The following is a 25839-nucleotide window of genomic DNA, read 5'->3' on the forward strand; positions in this document are numbered from 1 at the left end:
AGAAGCCTCAAAATGTATCTCTATGAAATATTCGACCACGCTGACCTTCTGGGAAGTCCTAACTCCAAACGAAATAATACATCCAAAACTAAATATACAACCTCAACAAATATGGAAGACACCTTCCTCCTAACAATACCAAATACTGACCAAAAACCAATGGAATCAGATATCTCAATTTCAGAGACTACCACAAAATATTCCGTGACACACTAAGAACGAGTGAAAATAATAACAAAATCCTAATAACAGTAGGGTAGCCATTAATATCCATTAGAAAGGCATGGACACTCTCAAAAAAAGGAAGAGTACAAGTCTATGTGACACTCCTTGTTGTTGACACTGACTATAGTAGAACGGTATGCATGGTTGGACGCAAAAATTGTCCAAATGAAAAATTTAGAAGAGAGTGTTGGGCAATTGACGGTAAAATAACCTGTGCACGATTGGTAATGGCTTAAGAAACGTCAAAGAATGATTAAAAAGTTGTCAAAGATTTAATTATACAAAACCCATTAAAAATACCTACTTACAAAGCCTTCCTATTACTATGCAGGCAAATCTTGGAAGCGTTATTCGAACTTTTTAATACAGAAATGCAAAAACTTAAGCAAAGCACAACGAGAATACTTGAATTATTTTTTTGCAGAAGTAAATATTGAAGGTTGACAAGACTAATTCCAATCATTGGCGAACATGGTATTGGTAAACTCGTTTATTCGGCTTGTCTACTGAAGATTCAAGAAAAATAGTAAGAGAAAATGTGAAAATCCGGAACACAGTCATGAATGCGACGCTATATGATCAAAAAATACAAGCAAGAAAAGCCAGCTATTAAAAAGACAAAATTGAAACGAATTCCAAAAAAATCAAAAACCGCCCAATCCATGAATTATTCTTTTGAATAATTCATGGTTTGGGTGGTTTTTGATCACATAGTTTTTCCCTGCTTTTCCTCTTTAAAAATTAATAATTAATCTTTAAATAATGATTATAAATTCCAATCATGGGTCATCAGGTTTTTCCATTTTCTTAGTAATTGATTGGTAATAAGAAAATAATCTTTCCTTAAAATGAAGTCCAAGACATGGTAGTTGAAATAGTGAGGTTCAAGAATTTAAAATATAATGTTGAAAATTGTAAAATTTTTAATGTTCTTTAGTTTTATTTTAGATTACGTATGAATTTATTTCTCTGGATGAATTAAAACTAAGGTTTGAAAAATACATTGAAATGTCACAGAACTACACCTCATATTTGCAAACAGTTTTATTTAATATTCAAAGCTAACGAGAAGCAATATATTCTTTAAAAATTTTTATTCTAAAAACGAACTACTAACACAGAACATATAATTGATTAATAATAATGTTCAGTATATGTTCAGTATATGTTCAGTAATGTTCAGTATAATGTTCAGCACATAGATTCTGCAAAAAGCGGATATTATTATCCTTCAATGTAAAAAAAGGTCATAGATGTTATGAAAAATAAATATTTAGGATTTAAAGAACGTTTGGAACTATCGAGATGACGATCTTGAAGAAGGGGTATAAAGAAGTGGTATATGCTTTTCGTTAGCTTTGAATATTAAAAAAAAAACTGTTTGCAAATATGAGGTGTAGTTCTGTGACATTTCGATGTATTTATGAATTATTCTTTGGAATAATTCATGGTTTGGGTAGTTATTGATTTATTGCTCATTCAAAATTAACGATCATTTCAGTTGATATAGGTGAAATATCATTGTTAAACCTTTTCACTGATGTCAATAAGTTATAGTTCGCACTATTTGAACAACCGGGAAGAATCCTGTCTTACGACTTAGTAGACCCTTCAAGCCTGAATAATATTCTAAATAAAACAAAAAGCCACTTAAATTTTTTCTCCATTTTCCAGAGGAACCAAACGTTTCTAAGTTATTTCTATACTATACCAAACTTAAGGTGCATATCACCAAAATTAATGAACAGCTTTTCGCAGTAGTAACAATTTCTCTAATCAATCAACAGTCCATATACGATTTATACAAAATATTTACCTTTCCCGTTTACATTAAACAGACTAACTCCTTCATCAGCATCCTACCAGAAGCAGAATAAATGCTGATTGATCAGGACAGAAGTTAATATGCACTAGCAGACGTCCAGGAATTAAAAGAATGTGTTCCATTCAAAAAACTTGTTTATCAACAGGCATTACCCATCTGAGAACTATCCTAAGAGTAATCAAACGAATAGCATGATAAGAAAAACTACCTTTTACTGATTTTTTGACTTAAGTAGAATTCATGACGAATTTTAAAGCAAATGTTAATTATATGCCGAATATATGTTTCATAAGTTTTAGCATATGTCAAATAAATCTTGAAGTTATCTCTTTTTACTTTAAACCTTCATTCAGTTAATGTCAAAATAACACAATACCTCATTAGGACCGAAATTGCATAATCATGGAAACCAATGCTCCCAATGCACCCATTGTACCTTTGGGTTTATGGGAAACCCAATTGCAAAACCGTGAGATTCTGGCTTGGACATCTGGTTAGAGGGAAGTCAAACATCCTCAAAAGAGTTGATACAATACGAAAAGGACCGTGTTTCTTAAGTCAGTCAGTGCCAAGACTCAGCTAGTGAATTGCTCAGACAATATTTTACATATAAGACTGAGTGAATGTGTTCCAACACACAATTTGCTTAAGTACATCTGCCCGAAAATTTGTGTGTAAGTGAATTTTATTTATCAAACCAGACACCAGGCATAATTCCCTTAGGAAATCTGTGCGATAAAGTAAAACTCATCCACCCCTAAGATGTTTCTGTTACAAAGAATAATAAGCATTATTAACATTCTTCTTCAGTTCTAATCCCTCACATATTTTATTCCTATGACGTCCTCTTAAGTTTAATTTCCCACATTTTCTATCTAAAATAAGCCCCCTGTAACATAAATCATTTCAATAGTCGCCCTTCCTCTTTGACATTTGGCAAGGCTTTTATGATGTGTCCAAAGTATTTTACTTTTCTATAACCAAACATACCTTTTCTGAGTCTGATTTTTAGGTTCATTTTTTTGAGAAGTTTTAATATTTCTCTGAGGTAAATTTGATGCTCTACTAACTTGTCACCGAAAACAATTATGTCATTGAAGTAAAATTGAGCACGAGGGTGTTCTTTCAAGACTTCATCAATCATCTGATGGAAACTGGTGAATGCATCTACCAGCCCTAAAAAAATCATTAGCAATTGGTAATGGTCAAATGGAGTCCAGAATGTATTTTCCTTGACCAAACAACTAGTCATCTTGACCCTCTACGCTTTTCGATAGTCTCTAAGTTTTCCAGTATTTAATCATGTTGCGGTATAGGATAGGTGTTAATTTTCTTGTTTGGAATTCATCTCTCTATAGTTAATGCAAACCTCCATTTGCCATACTTTCTTTTACAGGAACTGCAGGGAAAGACAGTTAATTATTGGAAGGTTCAATAATGCCCCCTAGTAATGCTTTTTTTCATCTCTTGTTTTATCATCTCCCTCGGGTACTATGGTAGAGAATACGGAGGAACACTCTAGCGTGAATTTTATGTCTTACATTTATAGTCCCAAGAATCACTAACAGAACTTCTGTTTGGGCCACGATTTTATATTGAAATCATCGTTAAGCTTGAATAAGATATAACTCAATCAACTTCGTTTTTTGAATAATTTATGGTTTGGACGGTTTTTGATTTTTCTTTAATTCGTCTCAATTTTGTCTTTTTGATAGCTGGCTTTGCTTGCTTGTATTTTTGCTAGTATAGCGTGGTATTCATGTCTATGTATGAGATTTTCACATTTTTTTCTTACTATTTTTAAATCTTCTTCAGTGGACAAGCCGAATAAGCTAGTTTACCAAAACCATGTTTGCCAATGATTGGAATTAGCCTTGTCAATCTTCGATATTTACTTCTGTAAAAATACTTCAAGTATTCTCGTTGTGCTTTGTTTAAATTTTTGTATTTCTGTATTAAATAGTTCGAATAAAGCTTCCAATATTTGCCTGTAAAGTAATAAGAAGACTTTGTAAGTAGGTATTTTTAATGCGTTTTATATAATTAAATGTGTGATAAGTTTTAAATCATTCTTTGACGTTTCTTAAGCCATTGGCAATCGTGCACAGGCTATTTTACCGTCAATTGTCCAACACTCTCTTCTAAATTTTTCATTTGGACAATTCTTGCGTCCATCCATGCATTCCGTTCTACTATAGTCAGTGTCAATAATAGGGACTGTCACAATGACTTGTATTCTTTCTTTTTTGAGGGTGTCCGTGTCTTTATAATGGATTTTACTGGTCACCCTAGTGTTAATAGGATTTTGTTATAGTTTTCACTCGTTCTTAGTGTGTCACGGAATATTTTGCGGTAGTCTCTGAAATTCAGATATCCAATTTCATTGGTTTTTGGTCAGTGTGTGGTATTTTTGTGGGGATGGTGTCTTCCATATTTGTTGAGGTTGTATGTTTAGTTTTGGTTGTACTATTTTTTTGGAGTTTGGAATTACCAGAAGGTAAGCGTGGTGGAATATTTCTTCGAGATACATTTTGAGGCTTCTACCACTTTCACAGTGGTTGCCTCTATATTATTTTTGTTTGTAGCATTGAGTTTTGGGGAGATTGCATTATTTCACTCTATTGTTTTTGTAGTGTTTACCTTACTACAAAGTATCGGCATTTGATTCTGTATATCGGTCTGCTAGCATTATTAGAAGAGTTTGACGTTACTTTTATACCTTCGCTTCCTTTTACTATACCTAGTGTATTATTTCTCCGTGTTACTATGTTTGATTCGATTTAAGTTGGTTGAATTTCAGTTGGCACGGTTTCTGATTGATTTTCAGGAATATTTATAGAAGATTAGATCGAAGTCGTTTTGATATCGGTCGGTTTTGTCCTAGATGGGTCTTTTACCTTTTTATAATCTGTTATAATAATATCTGTTTTCGTCACGATCCCTTGACAAATTTCCATATATTTGGTATTTTATTTAATAGTGCGCAATTTCCATCATAAAGCTTTTTTTCTTTTGAAGGCGGTTTAGTTTTTTTTATAGTTGGGGCTTAGGGGGGGGGGTTTCTTTGTGTCAGGGGTCTTTATATGATTTATTGAAGAGCTTTGGTTTTCATTTATTGATCTCTTTCGTCGTTCTTTTTAACCCTATGACTCTGTCAATTTCAGCCATTTTTTATCGAATTATCAATAAATTTTATATATTTGTGTTTGGGAATGGTTAGAAAGCGGGATATCCTTTCTTTTTGTTTTGCTATCATTTCTTCAATTTTCTTTATAAAATTAACTTCAGTTAGTCATGTTCAAAAGTAATTCTCTTGATTGTACTTATTTTTTAAGTATTTGTGTTTTTAATAGATTAACCAGAATTTGGTCTATTTTATTATTTTTTTAAAATTTGAATTATTTATAACTTGAATCATTGCCCATGTAATATACTAGTTACAATGCTCAGCCAAACATTTGATTTAGATTTTGTTAATGCTTATAGCCTTGTTGGTTACAGGGCAAGATGCAACTATTAGAGAGGTATAATTGAGCAATTATCAATAAAAGAATAAAAAGTATGTGTTTTTACACATAATGATGATATACTATGTCAGAATTATTATTTATATATTTATTTTGAAGATTGGAGCAATGCAGCTTTTAGTTTCATATAATGTTTATTACTGATAAGTTAAGAAAAAAAAAGAATTTAAAGAATAAAAAGTTATTAACAATTTTGGTGGATATTTCGTTTTGAGGTCAATTCTAGTCTTATTAAGGCTATGCTACTTGTTAATAAAAACTTCAAGAAAAATTATTAAATGCTTGTAATATCAGATGAGAATTTTTTTTGTTTAATAAAATTTGAAATATGGGATATGGCAGGGCAGTACCACTAGCACCATTCTACTTACTAACTGTTTTTTGGTAAGAAGTAAGCAGCATTTTAGGAAATAATTGGTTTTGTCAAATGACAAATGAGCAAGGTAGTGACTTGTATTCTTGAGAACTTTCCTTTTGTGTTTGAAACATATTAGAGTCTTACCATAAATGACAAGTCGCAAGACTTAAAAATCATGAACATCCACAATCGGTGCTTTCAAACCTCTGGTTCTGAGGAGGTACCAATATGTTTTCTTGATGATTTTTGTCTAGCCAAAGATAATTTTTCCTCCTCGGGTAGGTCTTTGAGGTTAAACGGAAGCATATTATCCTCGAATCTGGGACAGATCTTTGACTCTACTGTTTTTCCAAGGAGGCTTCATGTGAAATCCATGAGATGTAATGTCAGAAAAACTGACGGTTCGTTCCATTTTGTTGCCTTCTGCCGTAACACAATTTAAAGTTATCTCAGATATATGGAAAACTCATTTAAACTATTCTGGGCCTACAATGACGAATTCACGTCCTGAGTCGATTATAAAGGTAGCATTTGCCCATTGTACTGAGGCCTAACAGCGTATCCTGGCTTGGTGGTTGACAGTTGCTTCACCAGATTGATTATTTGCATATACCCTCTTCCCTTTTCGTCTCTTGGATTTGGCGTTTGCCTCTCTTAAATTCTTTTGTTGTATGTGAACTTCAGTTAGGGTGGTAATACCAACGTTCTGGTTACGACTAATTGATATGATATATCTTGCTTAACAGCAATCTGTTGAGATTCAGTGATAGTTCCCTTTATTCAAGTTACCTCCTTCGTCAATGGTTATAGAGATTTGTCTCAGTTACAAGCCTTTCTGGTGCATTTGATCAAGGTTGTTCAACTACTCTGACCTATATAAACCCTAAAGTATGAGTTAAAAGTTGTAATGAAATGTTCAATTACAATTTTTCTATAATCTAATTTAAATGGCTAGACAGGTCTTGTTTTGCCGTTCTTTGCTACTCCAACTTCTGAAAACAGAGCCATTCTTTGTTGTGGTATTCAGGTAGCCCCCGTATTTGGTATTTGACTTGCCTGAGTGCTTGCTAACATGTCTAAATCATCATGTTTATTGACCTTATATATTAAGGAACTAAAGTAAGTCCATAGAGATCCAGCTTTTCTTAATGTTTTTATGGCACTTTGTATTAACCAAGTGACATATAGCGAACGCCAATTCTGTCGGTCTGTCTGTCTGTCGGTCTGTCTGTCTGTCAGTCTGTCTATCGGTCCCGGTTTTGCTACTTTAGGTACTTTCAGGTAAGCTAAGACGATGAAATTTGGCAAGCGTATCATGGACCGAACCAGATTAAATTAGAAATAGTCGTTTTCCCAATTTGACCATCTGGGGGGGGGAGTGTATGGCCAGTTAATTCGCAAAAAATAGAAAAAATGAAGTATTTTTAACTTATGAGCGGGCAATTGGATCTTAATGAAAGTTGATATTTGGAATGATATTGTGTTTCAGAGCTTTTAGTTTAAATCTCGACCGAATCTAATGATATTGGAGGGGAGGAGTTGGAGGGGGAAAACCTAAAGTACCGGCTTTGCTACGTTAGGCACTTCCACGTAAGCTAGGACGATGAAATTCGGCAAGCATATCAAGAACCAGACCAGATTAAATTAAAAATAGTCTTTTTCCCGATTTGACCATCTGGGGGGATGGAGTGGGGGGCCAGTTAATTCGGAAAAAGTTGAAAAAATGAAGTATTTTTAACTTATGAGCGGGTGATTGGATCCTAATGAAATTTGATGTTTAAATTGATAATGTGTCTCAGAGCTCTTATTTTGAATCCCGACTGGATCTGATGACATTGGGGAGAGTTGGAGGTGGAGGAATTCTAAAATTTTGGAAAACACTTAGAGCGGAGGGATCGGGATGAAACTTAATGGAAAAAATAAGCGCAGGTCCCAGATACATGATTGACATAATTCGAACTGATTCGCTCTCTTTGGGGTAGTTGGGGGGGAGTAATTTTTAAAAATTAGGAAAAAATGGGGTATTTACAACTTACGAACGGGTGATTGAATCTCAATGATATTTGTTGTTTAGAAGAATATCGTGTCTTAGAGCTCTTATTTTAAATCCCGACCGGATCTGGTGACGGGGGTCGGGAGGGGGAAACCTAAAACTTGGAAAACACCTGGAATGGAGGAATCGGGATGAAACATGGTGGGAACACTAAACTAAAGTCCTAGATAGGTGATTGACATATACGGAACGGATCCGCTTTCTTTGGGGTAGTTGGGGGGAGGGGTATTTCTGAAAAAAATGAGGTATTTTCACTTACGAATGGGTAATCGGATCTCAATGAAATTTGATATTTAGATGGATATCGTAGCTCAGAGCTCTTATTTTAAACCCGACTGGATCCGGAGAAATTGGGGGTGAGTTGGGAGGGGGAAACCTAAATCTTGGAAAACACTTAGAGTGGAGGGATCGGGATGAAACTTGGTAGAAAAAAAAGAAGAGTCCTAGATACATGATTGATATAACCAAAACGGATCCACTCTCTTTGGGGTAGTAGAGGGGGGGGTTAATTCTGAAAAATTAGAAAAATGAGGTATTTTTAAATTACGAACAGTTGATTGAATCTCCATGAAATTTGATATTTAGAAGGTTATCGTGTGTCAAAGCTCTTACTTTAAATACTGACCGGATCTGGTGACATTGGGGGAAGTTTGGGGTGGGGAGACCTAAAATGATGGAAAACACTTAGATTGGAGGGATTGGGATTAAACTTGTATGGAGGAATAAGCAGATGTCTTGCATACGGGATTTACATAATTGGAACGGATCCAATCAATTGCGGGGGGGGGGGGAATTCTGAAAAATAAGAAAAAATCACGTATTTTTAACTTACGAAGGAGTGATTGGATCTTCTTGAAACTTCATAATTAGAAGGACCTAGTAACTCAGATATCCTATTTAAAATCTCAACCGGATCAAGCTTAATTGAGGAGGGGGGCAGTTGGGGGAGACCGGAAATGTTAGAAAATACTTAAAGCGGTGAGATCAGGATTAAACTGGATGGGAACAATAGAAACCTGTCTAAGATACGTGACTGACATAACTGGACCGGATTTGCTCTCTTTGGTGGAATTGGGGGGGGGGGGGGGGGTAATTTTGAAAATTGAGATATTTGTAACTTAGGAAAGGGTAACCAGATCTTAATGAAATTTGGTATTTATAAGGATCTTGCGCTTTAAAGTTCTAATTTCAAATTCCGATGAGATCCTGTCACATTCGGGGGAGTTTTAGGGGGAAACCAGAATTCTTGGAAGACATGAAAATTGGGGTATTTATATCTTACGAATATATGATCTGATCATGATGAAATTTCATTTTTAGAAGGAATTCATGTCTCAGAGCTCTTTTTTCAAATCCCAAACAGATCTTTTGACATTGGAGGGAGTTGAAGGGGGAAATCTTGGAAAAACACTTGGAGTGGAGGAATCGGGATGAAGCTTGGTGGATAGAATAAACAAATGTCCTTGATACGTAATTGACAGAATCGTACTGGATTCGCTCTCTTTGGGGGAGTTGGGGGGAAGGGTTCAGTGATTTGGCGAGTTCGGTACTTCTGGACGTGCTAGAGCGATGAAAATTTGTAGGCGTGTCAGGGAACTGCACAATTTGACTTGATAAGGTCGTTTTCCCAGATTCGACCATCTCAAGGGAGAGGAAAAATTAGAAAACATTAGATATTTATAACTTACGAGTGGGTGATCGGATCTGAATGAATTTTGATATTTAGAAGGACTTTGTGACTCAGAGCTCTTATTTTAAATCTTGACCGGCATTAAGCCTCTTATTTTCCTTTGTAAATCAATTTATTGATTCATAGAATTTTGTTAGAGCTCTTACCATATGATCTCTTTTCTCTTAGCTCTTCTCACCTCGTCACAAATTCCATATGAGCTAAAAGCTCTTGTTTCTTTTCCTTGGTGTCCACCAGCAAATTTTAAGGGCTTGATTCAGGGGTCTCGAATTTCAGCTATACCAAGAATTAGAAGTCAAAACTGTAAAACAAGATTGAGTTTTTCTTTGAAAAAGAACTCGGAAACAGAAATCAGTTAGAAACTGAAAAAAAAAAAAATATTAATGTTTTGAAGTGAACCCGGAAACAAAAATCGGAACGAAATTATAGAGATCTCAGTTTGGTAATAAAACTAGAAAATGAAAGTAGAGACAAGATGGCAATTCCAGTTTGGAAGTAAAATTAAAACAAAATATAAGAAAAGAAAGACCTGAATAAATTTCTGTTTGGAAGGGAAGTTGGAAACAGAAAGCATAAAAGAAAATTTACAAGGGATAGGTGTTCAGAAGTGAGCTTGGAAAAAAAATAAGAAACGAAAACACGAATAGGGCTTTTTGTTTGGAAGCGAATCAAGGAGAAGAAATTAGAAGGAATCCACAAAATATTTACAATCCCTTTTTTATATACTTTTTCAAGTGATTCATTCTCTTTACTCAGTACGTACTCCCTTGTGAAGTCAGACCTTGAGAAAGGTCAGGTAAGCTATTAGCAGTTGACACGGGTGCATAACAGTGTTGTTTTTTTTTTAGGACGGGGAATTTAGAGGGATAGTTGTAAACACTTATAAATAAGATTTACCTCAAGGGCTAGCTTCAGATAGCTTTCGAAGGCTGTGTTTATATACTCTTTAGATATATATATTGTGCTTTACTTTCAATTGAAGGTTAAATTTTAAAATAATCCATGGATAAATTAATGGATTGAAAATTTATTTCTCCTTTATAACTTTTCTTCAAGATCGTCATCTCGATAGTTCCAAACGTTCTTTAGATCCTAAATATTGATTTTTCATAACATCAATGACCCTTTTTAAACTGAAGGATAACAATATCCGCTATTTCCAAAATCTATGTGCCAATATACTGAAAATTACCATTAATCAATTAGAAATTGTCTGTTAGTAGTTAATTTTGAGAATAAATATTTTTAAAGAATATATTGCTTCTCGTTAGTTTTGAATATTAGAAAAACTGTTTGCAAATTTGAGCCAAGTAAAAGTTCATTGTGCCTCCCCCCCCCTCTTTTTCTGAGTGGCTGAGGGAAGATAGGTAACCGAAGTTTTAGTTGTTATTATAAGGATTAGGCTCTAATGGTGAACAATTGGTAAACAGGGACCTAATGGCAAACGAAGTGAATCCCAGAAAACTCTTAAAGTACAATTTAAATAGTAGCAACATAACTTTGACTCAACATTTTGAAAGCTTAGTGGCAAATTTTATTTTTATAAACAAAACAAAGCAGAAGGAATAAATTCAAGGTTATTTTAAAGAGACTCTTAAAGAAATTCATTCATGAATTCAATTCATTCTTCCAAGTTCCTTAGAGGGGCTAATAATAAAAGAACGGATACTTCACAAAAGTCAGAAACTAAGTTTCTTCGTTTAATAAAATTGAAATTGCACAAATAATAGGTTAGTTTGGTTTGTCAAACCTACATGATATATTTTACCTAAACAACATTGGAACCTTCAAACCAATCATAAAAAAAGGAAACCAATCATAAGAAAGGTCCCCCAAACTTATAGTTTTGGGGGAGTAGGGGTTGAGATCCTATCAGGAAAAACTGGGATTTTGCTTATATTGTATAATCTTGTGAATTGTATAATCTTTGAAAAATAAAAAACAATGAAAAAATTAATGTGAAAAAGTTTTTTTTTAATTGGAAGTAAGGAACAGAACTAAAACTTAAAACAAACAGAAATTATTACGCATATGAGGGGCTCACCTCCTCAAATCCCTCGCTATTTATGCTAAAGTACATTTAGCAATCTCTACTATTTATTCAACGGCTTCTGTGATTCAGGGGTCATTTTTAATGAATTGGGACAAAAATTAAGTATTTGTGTAAATAGCGAGGTAATGACGAGTGGGTGAACCCCTCATATATGTAACAAAAATGAGAATACAAAAATTCGTTACGTAAGCTAATTTATAAGTTACGTATATCTTTTGCTAATCAAAACATTCGTAAAAAATAAAAGTTCTAGTTTTCTTTTTAAGTAACCAAAAAACGGGAGGGCAACTAGGCTTGCTCCCTTGATCCTTTTTTCCCAAAATTTTTCGATCAAAACAATGAGAAAGCCATTCAGCCAAAAAAGAAAATATACAAATTCCGTTTTAATTATTCCTCTGCGGAGAGCCAAAATCAAAATCAAAATCAAAACATGCATTGATTCAAAAACGTTCAGTAATTAAACATATAGAAAACAAGTTTTCTTAACTGAAAGAAGGGAGCGACATTAAAACTTAAAACAAACAGAAAATACTTTGTATATGAAAGGGGCTGCTTCGTCATCAACGCCTTCGCTCTTTACGCAAAAGTATTTTACTCTTTTAAAAAAAAGAGTTGAGAGAAAGAGTCAAACTTAAGCGTAAAGAACGGGACGTTGATGAGGAAACAGCCCCTTTCATATACGGAGTAATTTCTGTTTGACTTAAGTTTTAATGTAGCTCCTTACTTTCAGTAGAAAAAAAGTTTTTTTTATATTTAATTTTAACTATAAGACTAATACCCATCCAGAAAACTAACAATAACTTGGCTGAATTTTACCGCATAGATATTAGGAAAGCAATTGGACCCTTAAACCCAAACAGAGCGTTAAAAGAATTACCTTTACCTTCCAACCTCTAAAAACACTTTACCTATTTAAAAACAAATATTTCTGTATTTCCCGATGGCATATTTGAAATCAAATTTTAAACAAACATAGGAAGGCAGTGCAACCCCCGTATAATGCAATGATCAAGTATTCATGATTATCTGGCCTTTGAATGTTCTATTAATTTTAAAGGAAATGAATTGAAATTTGTAAGAAAAATAAAACTTATAAAACTATTTCTATATAAAAACTATTTGAGCCAAGATCATGTTGACTAAAACTCTGGCCAAGCAAAGAAATATATCATTTGTATGAGATGGAACAGGAGAAACTAAAAAAAAACATCAATTATAAAATCAATTGTAACAATTTCTTATTTTACCACAAAACGCTAACATATAAAATAGTTCTTGTTAGGTCAAACCAACCAAGAGAATTATGCAGAAAACAAAATCTAAATATGTGCAAAATGAATTTAATTAAAACCATGAATAGTCTTAACCTTCCTAAATATTTGAAAATTTTTGTACTGATATTCAGGACGATTTCGTAAAAGGCAAACAAATATTCCAATGAAAGTTCACTGCCCCAAACATATTAAAGATGGAAGACAGCACATTAGCCTGAAAAGACCGACCAATTAGTCAAATTTCTCAAAATTTGCGACTCCAAATATCCTAATAAATAGATATTTACTTTTATCGAACAGTTCGTGGTAACGAACTTGTAGTAAGGAGTGATTTGGCTAAAGAGTAAAAAAAACTCCAAAAAATAGAATTTTGATACCAATAGCTACACCAAAGGAATTGTGTTTTAATGCTGATTTTAAATATACAAGTTTCATCAAGTTTAGCCGTACCCATCAAAGGTTACCGGAGAAAATTTGCCTTATTTTAGAGAATAGGGGAAAACACCCTCTATAAGTCACTGCATCTTAGTAAAAATTACACCTTCAGATTTAGGGTATCAGAGAACCCTATTGTAGGAGTTTTAAGCTCTATCTACAAAAATGTGTAGTCTTTATTTTTGCCAGAAGGCAGATCACGGACGCGTGTTCATTTTTTTTTAGGGGTGATTGTATCGACCCAGTAGTCCTAGAATGTTGCGAAAAGGCTTATTCTAACAGAAAATGAAAAGTTCTGGTGCCCTTTTTAAGTGACCAGAAAATTGGAGGGTGCCTAGTCCCCTCCCATGCTAATTATTCTCCCAACTTCAATTGATCAAAATTTGAGATTCATCGTGGTCGAAAAACCTTGTAACTATATTTTTGGGAACTACTTACTCCCCATGCGTCCCCGTAGGAGGGCCTAGAAGTTACAAGCATTGACCAGTGCTGATATATAGTAATAATTATTGGGAAGTGTACAAACGTTATCAGGGGGATTGTTGGGTTGGGGGGAGGGATTGAGAAGTGAGGGATATGCTATGGGAACTTTTCATCGAGAAATATTTTATGGGGGAAGAAAATTTCCATGAAGGGAACAGAGGATTTTCTAGCATTATTAAAAAAAAAACAATAAAAAAATTAATATGAAAAGGTCTTATCAACTTGAAGTAAGTTGCTATATTAAAACCAAAAACGAACAGAAATTATTGCGCATATGAGGGGCTCAACTCCTTCTAGTACTTCGCTCTTTATGCTAAAGCATTTTTAGCAAAGTTAAATTATTTATTCTACGACTTCCGTGATTCAGGAGTCATTTTTAATGAATTGGAACAAAATTTAAGTTTTAGTGTAAAGAGCGAGGTACTGACGAGGGGGTGAACCCCCTCATATATGTAATAAAAACAAGAAAATACAAAATTTCGTTGTATAAGCTAATTTACAAGTTACGAATAACTTTTACTAATAAAAACATTCGTACAAAATTAAAAATTCTATTTGCCTTTTTAAGCAACCAAAAAATCGGAGAGCAACTAGGTTTCTTCTCTCATTCTTTTTTTCTCAAAATCTTTTGGCTAAAATTATGAGAAAGCCATTTATCAAAAAAAATTATAAAAATCCTGTTTTAATTATTCCTCTGTGGAGAGCAAAAATCAAAACACTTTGATTCAAAAATGTTCAGAAATTAAATTAAAAAACGAGTTTTTTTTTAACTGAAAGTAAGACTTAAAATTGAAACTATATAAATATATATATATATATATATATATATATATATATATATATATATATATATATATATATATATATATATATATATATATAGATATATATATATATATATATATATATATATATATATATATATATATATATATATATATATATATATATATATATATATATACGGGTAAAAATTGATCCCTGTTTCGTCAGGGTGCCCGCAAGGGAGCTGTCTCCCCCCCTCATTTGTTCAATAATTATGTTCTTCAAGCACAAGATAAATGCCCAGCCTCATACATTCTTTTCTCTATAGACACCCTCTTAGTATGCTGCGCCAACGACGTCTTGAACTTAAGCAGAACATTGCAAAAAGCTTCTGACATTTTTATAACCCTTGAAACCGAATATCTAGAACTTGGCCTCAGTTATAAAACTGAGATAACCGAGATAGTTCTCTTCAATTGACAAAAAACACCACACGTGCCTTCACTGCTTGTTGGTGAATATCTCGGGAATACTGCTGACCAGATAAATTACCTCGGAGTCCCTATTGGCTTGTCTCTAAGGCATACACGTCTTCTACAGATCAAACACCTCTATCGACGAATCTCCAGCTCGTATTCTTCCATAGTCTCTTCTAAATTCTGTTTTAGCCACCTACTCCTTGAACAGCCTATATAACGCTACTGTTTTACCTCATATTCTGTACCTGGCTCCATTTTGGGAAATATTCTCGAAAGCTGAATTGTCTAAAATCCGTGCGCTTTTCTTCCGTTTTGCTAAATACCTCCTACGTTTTCCTCCCTGGTATAGAAACTCAATCCTCATTAAAAAGTATCACACAACCGACCCTCATGTTGCAGTTGAAAATGTAATCAAAAGACACAATATTAAAATAGTAGATCACGATTGCTATAATCTCCTTTTTTTCTAAAGATATATAGATTAAAAAATTGAAAATAGAAAATAGATGTTTTTTCGTATTATTCATTTTAGTGCTATTTTGCTTGCCCTTTTATTAGTTGAGTCTCTTTCTAGTTATGTCTCCTCTGATATGTTCTTATATATTTTCTTATATTTATATGTTTGTGCTCCGTCTATTTCATTTAAATAGTAAAAAATAGTAGAAGATTTTGTAAAATTAACCATTTTAGTGGTTCAGTAAGATAAACCAACATTTAGGTTATTGAATTCTGAAAAAAATATGTATGTAAGCCTATTTAGCGTAGGTCAGATGTCCCAAAAATGCTACCTAAACATCCCAAATCATAATTTTAAGAAAAGTCACATCATAAAATATCAAACTAAACATCCTAAATAATATTTTTGAGCCAACAAACGCTTACGATAGCTTAGATAACTTCATCAAAAAAGCCAAAAAAATTAATAATAACTCCATTTTTCTCAAAATCTTCCGATTAATTGTAATTAATTAATATACAAATTTCTTTTAATTATTTATGTACGGAGAGTCAAGATCAAAACATGCATTAATTCAGAAACATCCAGAAATTAAATTTAAAAAAAAACAAGTTTTTTAAATGAAAGTAAGGAGCAACATTAAGACTTCAAACGAACAGAAATTACTCTTTACGCTAAGGCTTCTTACTGTTTTCAAAACTAAAGTTAAGAGAAAGAGTCAAACTTGAGTGTAAAGAGTGGGGCGTTGAGGAGGAAAATCCCCTTTTGTATATGGAGTAATTTTTGTTCGTTTTAAGTTTTAATATTGCTCCTTACTTTCATTTTAATAAACGTCTTATTTTATTTCATAAAAATTTTAAGACGGTCACATCATTTGACGTACTCAAATGGAAAAATAACCATGTTTTTGGGTTTAGTATGGTCCCTAGAGCCCCTAATGAAAGCATCGTAAGTTTTGAAAATTGTCAATTGCTTACTTGTTTCTTTTTGATATTGGAAAGCGTAAAACCATAACTCTGGGAGGGAGACTTTCCAATGGGAAAGGATTTCCGACTGTAAAATATTCCAGGGTGCCGAAAATCCTGGGGGATTATTTTTCTAAGGGAAATTGTTTCTTTTAAGATTTTGATTGAATTTATAACCTAATGAATTTTGTGTGACCTTATCTTTACTGCCTCAACTCTGCGCATTTATGTAATCCAGCTCCATTTTCCGGCAGATATTGCAAGTGAAGTCGATAATACTGTGAGGGTTGTTTTGTAAGAGTGGTATTTTTCTACGGATAAATTTTATAATGGGAAATAATTTGCAGGTAAAATGCTCCATGGGTTGTTTTCGGAATGAAACAGCTTGTGAGGATTTTCAGGAAAAATTTCTGTGGCAGGAGATGGATTTTTGACCTGATTTGAAAAAAAAACTATAAGCTAAACTCACTTTCAATAAAAGTGTGCTATGAAACTTCTTTGGTGGAGTTGGCCGTATTTTAAATTTGGGGTAAAAAATGGTTTGTGTCGTAATGGTATTCTTTTATTAACTGGAAAGGGAAGTGGAACATTACATTTTCTGTGCATATTGGCTCAAACTTTGTAGAGAGGGGATTTTCGTGAGGGTAGCTTTGTCCAGAGAAAATTTTTTGGGGAAGATTTTACGTGCGATGTACTATTCTCTGATGAATTCTTGTAAGAAGGGGATATTTTATGAAGTAAGAGAACCAAATTTAACAGTATTCTCTTAGAAACGTGCAGAAATTAGAAAAAAAAAACAAGATTTTTTTACAATAGAAGCAGGGAGCAATATTAAACTTAAAACGAAAATATATTATTATACATATGATGGGTTTTTCCCCCTCTGTTTGTCCTAATTATTTATTAAATATTCTTGAATACCAAAAGAAGTTGAGCTTAAAAACGCAGGATATTGAGCCGTCTATAAAAAAAAAATTATAAAAAATTCCAAAAAAGATGTAAAAAATAAGAGTTAAAATTTAAAATATGGGGAAAAGGGTACACTAAACACTAGACTGGAAAAAGCCCAAAACTAGAAAAAAAGAGAAATCAATTAGGAATATTTAGAACAAACAAAACCATAAAATGAATAAGAAATACCAACAATTAAGCATATTGTGCAATATTTTAATTATAAGAAAATGGCAAGTGATGACAGTAGCTGATAAATGATACCACTGGATATTTGGTAATTTTACTATCTCTACGAAGGAAACGGTTATGAACACCTTTCATTTTGTTAAGTGTATTGAAAATACAAAATACTAATCACCTTCTGCTGTTTATTTACCACGCAGGTAGTCTTAAATATAAACTTTACATTTTTAAAATACACTAAGCTATTAGATAATTTATTTCGACCGGAGAAAAAAGACTACATAGAGGCCAAAAAGAGAAATATGGCCAAAGAAATTGTTATTAAGGTGGCCTAGTGTCCAGCAGTCGAACTTACATCTGATTAAACAAAAAAAAACAGATTTTTTTAAATGAAAGTATAAAGCGACATTAAAACTTAAAACAAACTGAAATTGATTTGTATATGAATGGGGCTGCTTCCTTATCAATGTCCCGCTGTTTACGCTAAGGTTTTAAACTGTTTTAAAAAGTAGAGCTGAAATAAAGAGTCAAATTTTATCTTAAATAGCGGGACGTTCATGAGGAAGCAGCACTTTTCATATACGAAGTAATTTCTGTTCGTTTTAAGTTTTAATGTCGCTCCTTTCTTTCAGTTAAAAAAGCCTTTTCTCAATAATTTTACCACAAAACCTAAATCATTGTCGTAACTTGCAATTAAAATTCAGGAAAATAATCTCTAGCCAGGTAAACAATTCAAAGGATAGTATTAATATCTTGTGCCATGGAAATACATGCTATCGGTAGTCTGTCCACGTAGATTGTCCCGTAAACTATAGAAATTAGATTCTCTATGAAAATAAGGTAGAACGAAAGAAAAAAATAGCCCATAAAAATTGGTGGAAATATTCCAAAAACTCATTTGTGAAATATTTTTATTTTTTTTTTAGTACGATAGAGCTAAAAAATCTTTTTGTTCAATCGTGCTAGGGAAAACTTCACCTGTATTTCAATAATAGTTCTAAAAACAAGCTAGTTGAAAGTTTACTCTGCTTTTGCAACCTAAATTATTAATCATAGTACCTAGGTGAACCTCGTAAAGAGACAAGTTTTGCTTTTGCTTGTTGTCAGATATATGTAAATTAAATAGGATAATTAACTATCTTTTTAATTAATCCTTTTGCATTCTTTTGTGCAAATAAAGTTTCAGATAAAGTAAACTAAAAGGTGGTTATAAATTAGTCCGTCTTATAAAAAGGGCAATATGCTATTTCTTAAACAGGGTTTCGTAACATATTTTATCAGATTACCGTTTAAAGATAATTAATGGATGGATAGAATAGAGTCATTGATTAAAAAAACCAAGATGATCGATCTTACACAAGATGATTTCTTATAAAATGAATCAATGTAAGATACCTTATAATAGGGCACAATACATCACATCAAAAAAAAGAAAGAAAAAAATTTTGACGACTAGAACTTTAACGATTAATCAGGCAGAGTTTTCAAGACCACCTAATTTAAAAAAAAATTACAAACAGCTACAATATATCAGAATGCATCCTATCCAATATATATATATATATATATATATATATATATATATATATATATATATATACATATATATACTCATATTAAAAGTGAAAGTCACGCTTCCAGCCTAAACAACAAAAACAAGAAAAGCACTTATTACAATAATCTTAGAGTTACATGTAAGTTCCTCAATTATAAGAAGAACTGATCGTGACTAAAAGTGAAATTAAGTTATTATAGTGCTAAAATAAGATTTATAATGTCATGTATTGGCTCACGATAAGGTTTACCGAAAAATCATCTTCTTAACTTTTAATTTATGTTTGGATTCTATCAAACAGTTCGTGGTAACGAACTGTAGTAAGGAGCGACCCGGCTCAATAGTAACCAAAACTCTAAAAAATTGAACTTTGATATCAATAGCTACATCAAAAGAATCGCATTTTAATGCTGATTTTAAATATATATGTTTCATCAAGTTTAGTTTTACCCATCAAAAGTTACGAGCCTGAGAAAATTTGCCTTATTTAGGAAAATAGGGGGAAAAACCCCCTAAAAGTAGTAGGATCTTAACGAAAATGACACCATGAGATTCAGCGTATCAGAGAACCCTCCTGTAGAAGTTTCAAGCTTCTACCTACAAAAATGTGGAATTTTGTAATTTTTGCCAGAAGACAAATCACGGGTGCGTGTTTATTTGTTTGTTTGTTTTTTTTTTCCCCAGGGGTCATCGTATCGACCAAGTGGTCCTAGAATGTCGCAAGAGGGCTCATTCTAACGGAAATGAAAAGTTCTAGTGCCCTTTTCAAGTGACCAAAAAAATTGGAGGGCATCTATGCCCCCTCCCACGCTCATTTTTTTCCCAAAGTCACCAGAACAAAATTTTGTGATAGTCATTTCGTTCAGCATAGTCGAAAACCATAATAACTATGTCTTTGGGGATGACTTACTCCCCCAAAGTCCCTGGGGGAGGGGCTGCAAGTTACAGACTTTGACCAGTGTTTACATATAGTAATGGTTATTGGGAAGTGTACAGACGTTTTTAGGGGGATTTATTTTGTTTGGGGGTGGGGCTGGGGGGGGCTATGTTAGAGCATCTTTCCTTGGAGGAATCTGTCATGGGGGAAGAAAAATTTAATGACAAGGGCGCAGGATTCTCTAGCATTACTATAAGAAAACAATGAAAAACAAACATGAAAACATTTTTTCAAATGAAAGGAAGAAGTAACATTGAAACTTAAAAGGAACAAAGATTATTACGCATATGAGGGGTTCTAAAAATACTTTAGCATAAAGAGCGAGGTATTTAGGAGGAGATAAATACCTTGCTCTTTATGCTAAAGTATTTTTAGTAATTTCAACTATTTATTCTACGGCCTTTCTGATTCAGGGGTCATTCTTAAAGAATTGGGACAAAACTTAAGATTTAGTGTAAAGAGCGAGGTATTAACGAGGGTACAAACCCCCTCGTATACATAATAAAAATATAAGGTTATGAAAGTTTGTTACGTAAGTTAATTCTTAAGTTACGTATATTTTTTACTAATAAAAACGTTCATTAAAAGTTAAAAGTTCTAGTTGCCTTTTTAAGTAACCGAAAAATTGGAGGGCAACTAGGCCTCCTTCTCCACCCCTTATTTCTCAAAATCGTCTGATCAAAACTAAGAGAAAGCCATTTAGCCAAAAAAAAGAATTAATATACAAATTTCATTTTAATACTTTATGTGCGGAGAGCCAAAACCAAACATGCATTAATTCAAAAACGTTCAGAAATTAAATAAAAAAAAACTAATTTTTTTAGCTGAAAGTAAGGAGCGACATTAAAACTTAAAATGAACAGAAATTACTCCGTATATGAAATGAGTTGTCCCCTCCGCAATCCCTCGCTCTTTACGCTAAAGTTTGACTCTTTGCCACAATTCTACATTTTAAAACAATTAAAAGCTTTAGCGTAAAGAGCGAGGGATTGTGGAGGGGACAACTCATTTCATATACGGAGTAATTTCTGTTCGTTTTAAGTTTTAATGTCGCTCCTTACTTTCAGCTAAAAAAATTAGTTTTTTTTATTTAATTAAATGTATAAGACAAAAATCTTCTACACCAAGGATAAAACAGTCTATGGAATATTCTTAAAGACATTTTTTATTTATTCAAGTTGGGAGCAAACTAAATTCTTAATATTAAGTCAATATATACATTGTCAACAAACAGTCTTCATTGTCGCTAAACCCTAAGTGAATAAATTCCATTTTATCAATATTATACGTAAGTAAAGAGTAATTAAAGCAACTGAAGATTTTTTTCACCCAGAAGTCTAATTTATCAACACACAATCCCTTAAAACTTGATATGAAAGGTTGAAAGAAAATAGACAAAACATATTTGCTATAGATTTCAATTCCAATACACACCTTTAAAAGAAATGATAGACAAACGCAAAGAAAAATCCAATGCAATGCAAAGTAAGAAGAGTCTTTGCAACTTAATAAATTATGAAGTAATTAATATTATTTCAAAATAATAATTTGCATACCTTCTATATTATCTCCTCTTATAATAACTGCCAAAAAATTTATTATCCTAACTAAGAACAATGTAAATTTTGTTCTTTTCTCCAAGTCTAAAATACATTGATATTCTAATAGCACACTGCTTTACAAAAAAAGGAAAAGTTATTGGTATTTCCAATAAGATACTTATTGACAGGACTTTGTATTTCCTAGTGTATTACTAGAGGAAAGGAACTACCAATAACAGCATTAATGATTAGTTTGGCCCTAATGATACTGAAAGTCTTCCTGCCCCGGACCTCAACAATAAAAGTTCTAATGGTATTGTTGACAATTTATCATTTTAAATTTTCTAATAAATTAAATTAATGAGTAGTGTAGTCCGAACGGCATTGGAGGTTGCTCTGCCCCAGTCATGAAAAATAAAAATTCAACTGACATTGTTGGCAGGATTCATCATTTATTTTTGTGTAATTAAATAACTTCCAATAATAATAACCTCTAACTTCTAGAATTTGTGCCTAAGACACTATGTAAAACATTGCTTTCAGTGTATTGCCCTAGAGCCAAACAAGGTAATGTTTTTTGTTAAAATAGAATGATTGCTTAAAGACTACGACTAATGTGATACCTGACCAATAATTAGGTTTAAGAATAGTGCATATTTCTACGTAAATATAGAAAGTAAAAATACTACCCTCCAAAGTATTCTGTCAATGATCCCTACACTCGACAAAACTCAAGATAATCCTGTATTTTGTTTTTGAAGGTGACAAACCAATGCCGGGATAGATTTAAGAAGCCACAAGGATGATCATAGTATAGTTAATGAGTATTTAGAGTCTTCATACAGTTACTAAGGAATCTTCATTCGTAAAGACCAGATATAAGAAGGTGTCAAGATTCAATATGGGATATTCTTGACAATTTCCTGGTACAATCTCAAAATAACAATATTTCTCTTATTTCTTACTTCATTAATAATAAGAGCATTGCTAACGTTCATTAAAGAGAAGCTCTTAAAACTCTGTAGAATAAAACTCAAACATGAGATGATTGCCGCACAGGAGATGTATCAATTAAACCTCACTGCTTAGCGTCTATTAAAATTAATTTATCCCTATTTGAAATTTTTGTCGTCCGAGAAAGGAAGATTGGTCTTCAAGATTATCCAGGCAAACGAAAACAGCGGCCTCATAAGGCTAACCTTAATTTCTTCAGTTTCAATGGAAAGTAGCAAAAGGCTAAGGAAGGGAGTGATTACTCTCTTTACTTTTGATAATTAAGAAGGGCTAAAGTAATTCGAATTTTTGATAGAAGGAGTTTCCCACACACCCTCGAATAAAGCTTATGCTACAGCTTTCTTATTAAAATTGACTCAGAAGTTAAAAATGAAAAATTGAAGGAATATTGGACTTTTTGAAAAACTATGGCGGAACGTATCTTCTGATCTAGTTTGATTTTGAAATAAAGGATATCTAGTATGCATATTTAGCAGTTAGTCAGAATAGATTCTAATAAATCAGCTGATAACTGACTCTATATCTTATTCCTCTTAATACGAAGAGACTTTTACACAAAAATTTGGAAAAAGCTACTCGAAACTTCAACATACTGAGAACTTAAGAACAATCTTTCCTTTAGAAAATCCACCAATAAATTAAATTATTATTTCAAATATTATAATCATGTGTAAAAGAATCTAATATAATGAATGGATTGAGTAAGTTAAGGCAGCGATGTAAAATAATTCTAATTATTCGTTACATCACATTGGTAAAATACAAACTTAATTGTTTTTTTTAGGGTTTTAACACTGGAGTAATGCTTTTTGACCTTAAGAAGATGAGAGATAGTAAAGAGTTAAGCTTCCACCTTACAGAAAATGGATATATTTCTTTATTTGGGAAGTACCAGATGGTATCACATCTTGGGGATCAAGACTTCTTTACTCTGCTTGGAGCTGAGTATCCATACTTGTTCTATATCTTAGACTGTTCATTCAACAGGCAGATGAGCCCACAATTTTTTTCTGATCCTTTGTTTGATAAATACCATAAATGTGACAATGAAGTGAAAATTTATCATGGTAATGGAAAATCGGTAATTCCAAAGAAAGATCAAAATCCTTGATTTAATTTGGATTGTGAGCTGGTGGAAGCTAAATTTTACAAGCCCGATTCAGCTTTCTGGTTGCGAAGATTTTCTATTACAAAAATCAAGCAATATTGATATTTAATTAATAAAATAATTATAAGATTGCTGAAAAGAGTTTGGAGATAAATCAGTTGAGCAACATCTTTCAAAAAATCCTGTTTACCTTGTTTGACATGGAATAAAGTGAACAAAAATATCAAAGTGGGTGGAAATTTTTTCTGTGAATTTAAAGAAATTTCATATGCATTTAACATGCTGATACAGAATTACTCATACGCAGACGTTAATATATAGGCTATAGGTTAAAAGTAAAAATTTTGATTATTATCTTGTGGTTAATGGTCTTTGTCGAGCCTCGATAGCTTATAGATCTGCACGAAAGTACCTATTCCAATAAATTAGAATTGTTTTTTCTTATAAAAATATTCAATTTTTCTAATTTTTCGTAGTGACAAGGAACAAATGAAAATATTAAACAGCGGATAAGTTTAGATCAATTTCACTTGCTAAAATTGGTCATTGATCTTCATCACATAAATCAATAATTCATGTTTCGAGTAAATTAAATTTTTGACATTGTAACAGAGTCGTAACTCATTGTAATCGTAACTCATGCACAGACATTGATAAATTAGCTGAGTGCTAAAATCGAAGATTTCGATACAATACAGAAATGTTTTCATAAGAAAAACTGAAATGTATATTTCTTCCAGTGAGGAAGAAAATCCCCATGAACTGATACATTTGTTTTCAACAAGAAATTTGTTAAAAGCGTGTTTACCAAGAAAAAACGTTATTGTTAAGAGTAGAGTAATTGTTGTTTTAGCTCATGCTAAAAGTTTATATCTATAAATATCTGCCAAAAGCTAAATATATTTCACAGTTCTAGAGTTTACAGTTGTTACGAATTAAAACAAGTAAAATTATTTCAAAGTGAGGTTAATTCACCTAATTAAAATATTATTAATTTACTTGATCGGAAAAAATCTTAAAAATAAGAATTTCGGTTCAATTTAAGTTAAAAAAGCTTTGATCAGAGATTGTACCCCATAGTTTGTTCATGAGGTGCAAAAGAGACTATACAAGATGCTACCTAACTTACAAAGCTCCGGGATTTTCGTTTGGCTTTGTAATACCATTCCTCTATTCATTTAGCTTGAGAAAGAGGGCGATAGAAAACTAAAGTATAAGTAAAATGAGCCATTACTGGAACCTGTATGCAATTGAGGCTAGTATTGTTTTTGTGGGTTTTGAAATTAAGAGATAATTTTAGTTATTATTCAATGAAATCTTGATATTGCGATAAGCAGCAATAGAACAAGTATGTGCTTAACGGAGAAAAGTAATTATAATACTTTTTGATTGCAGTGTTTTGTCTCTTTTATATTGTATGTAGGTCTTCAAGTTTTTATTTTACAACTATTTTTGTTATTTTTTATTTATTCTTTTGATTTTACATATCATTAAATTCATTTTTAATATATTTTCTTTAATTTTATCAAATTTTCCTTCAGTTATTATTTACAGAAATTCCTGGATTATATTTGTAGTTATTTAAGGTAAATTGATTTTCTTGTGAGTTGCTTCGTTTTCATCCTTTGATGATCATCATCAAATGACTCTATTCATACATTGACTCTACTCGACATTTACTCACAAAAGCTTTCGATACAATACAGAAATGTTTTCATAAGAAAAACTGAAATGTATATTTCTTCTAGTGAGGAAGAAAATCATCATGAACTGATACATTTGTTTTCAACAAGAAATTTGTTTAAAGCGTGTTTACCAAGAAAAAACGTTATTGTTAAGAGTAGAGTAATTGATGTTTTAGCTCATGCTAAAAGTTTATATCTATAAATATCTGCCAAAAGCTAAATATATTTCACATTTCTAGTGTTTACAGTTGTTACGAATTAAAACGAGTAAAA

At 32.4% G+C, this 25839-nt stretch overlaps 1 protein-coding gene across 2 annotated transcripts in view; it reads left to right on the plus strand.

The window, feature by feature from the left end:
• LOC136026673 (xyloside xylosyltransferase 1-like) overlaps window positions 1-25424 on the plus strand; it is a 51575-nt gene extending 26151 nt beyond the window's left edge. For both annotated transcript variants that reach the window (XM_065703414.1, XM_065703413.1), the window contains exon 4: window positions 23558-25424. In XM_065703414.1, the coding sequence (XP_065559486.1) occupies window positions 23558-23884 (327 nt within the window). In that variant the 3' untranslated portion in view covers window positions 23885-25424. The remainder of the gene's footprint in view (window positions 1-23557) is intronic.
• Window positions 25425-25839: the final 415 nt, after the last annotated feature.

The sequence above is a fragment of the Artemia franciscana genome, chromosome 4, assembly GCF_032884065.1.
Source record: "Artemia franciscana chromosome 4, ASM3288406v1, whole genome shotgun sequence".
Classification (NCBI taxonomy): domain Eukaryota; kingdom Metazoa; phylum Arthropoda; class Branchiopoda; order Anostraca; family Artemiidae; genus Artemia; species Artemia franciscana.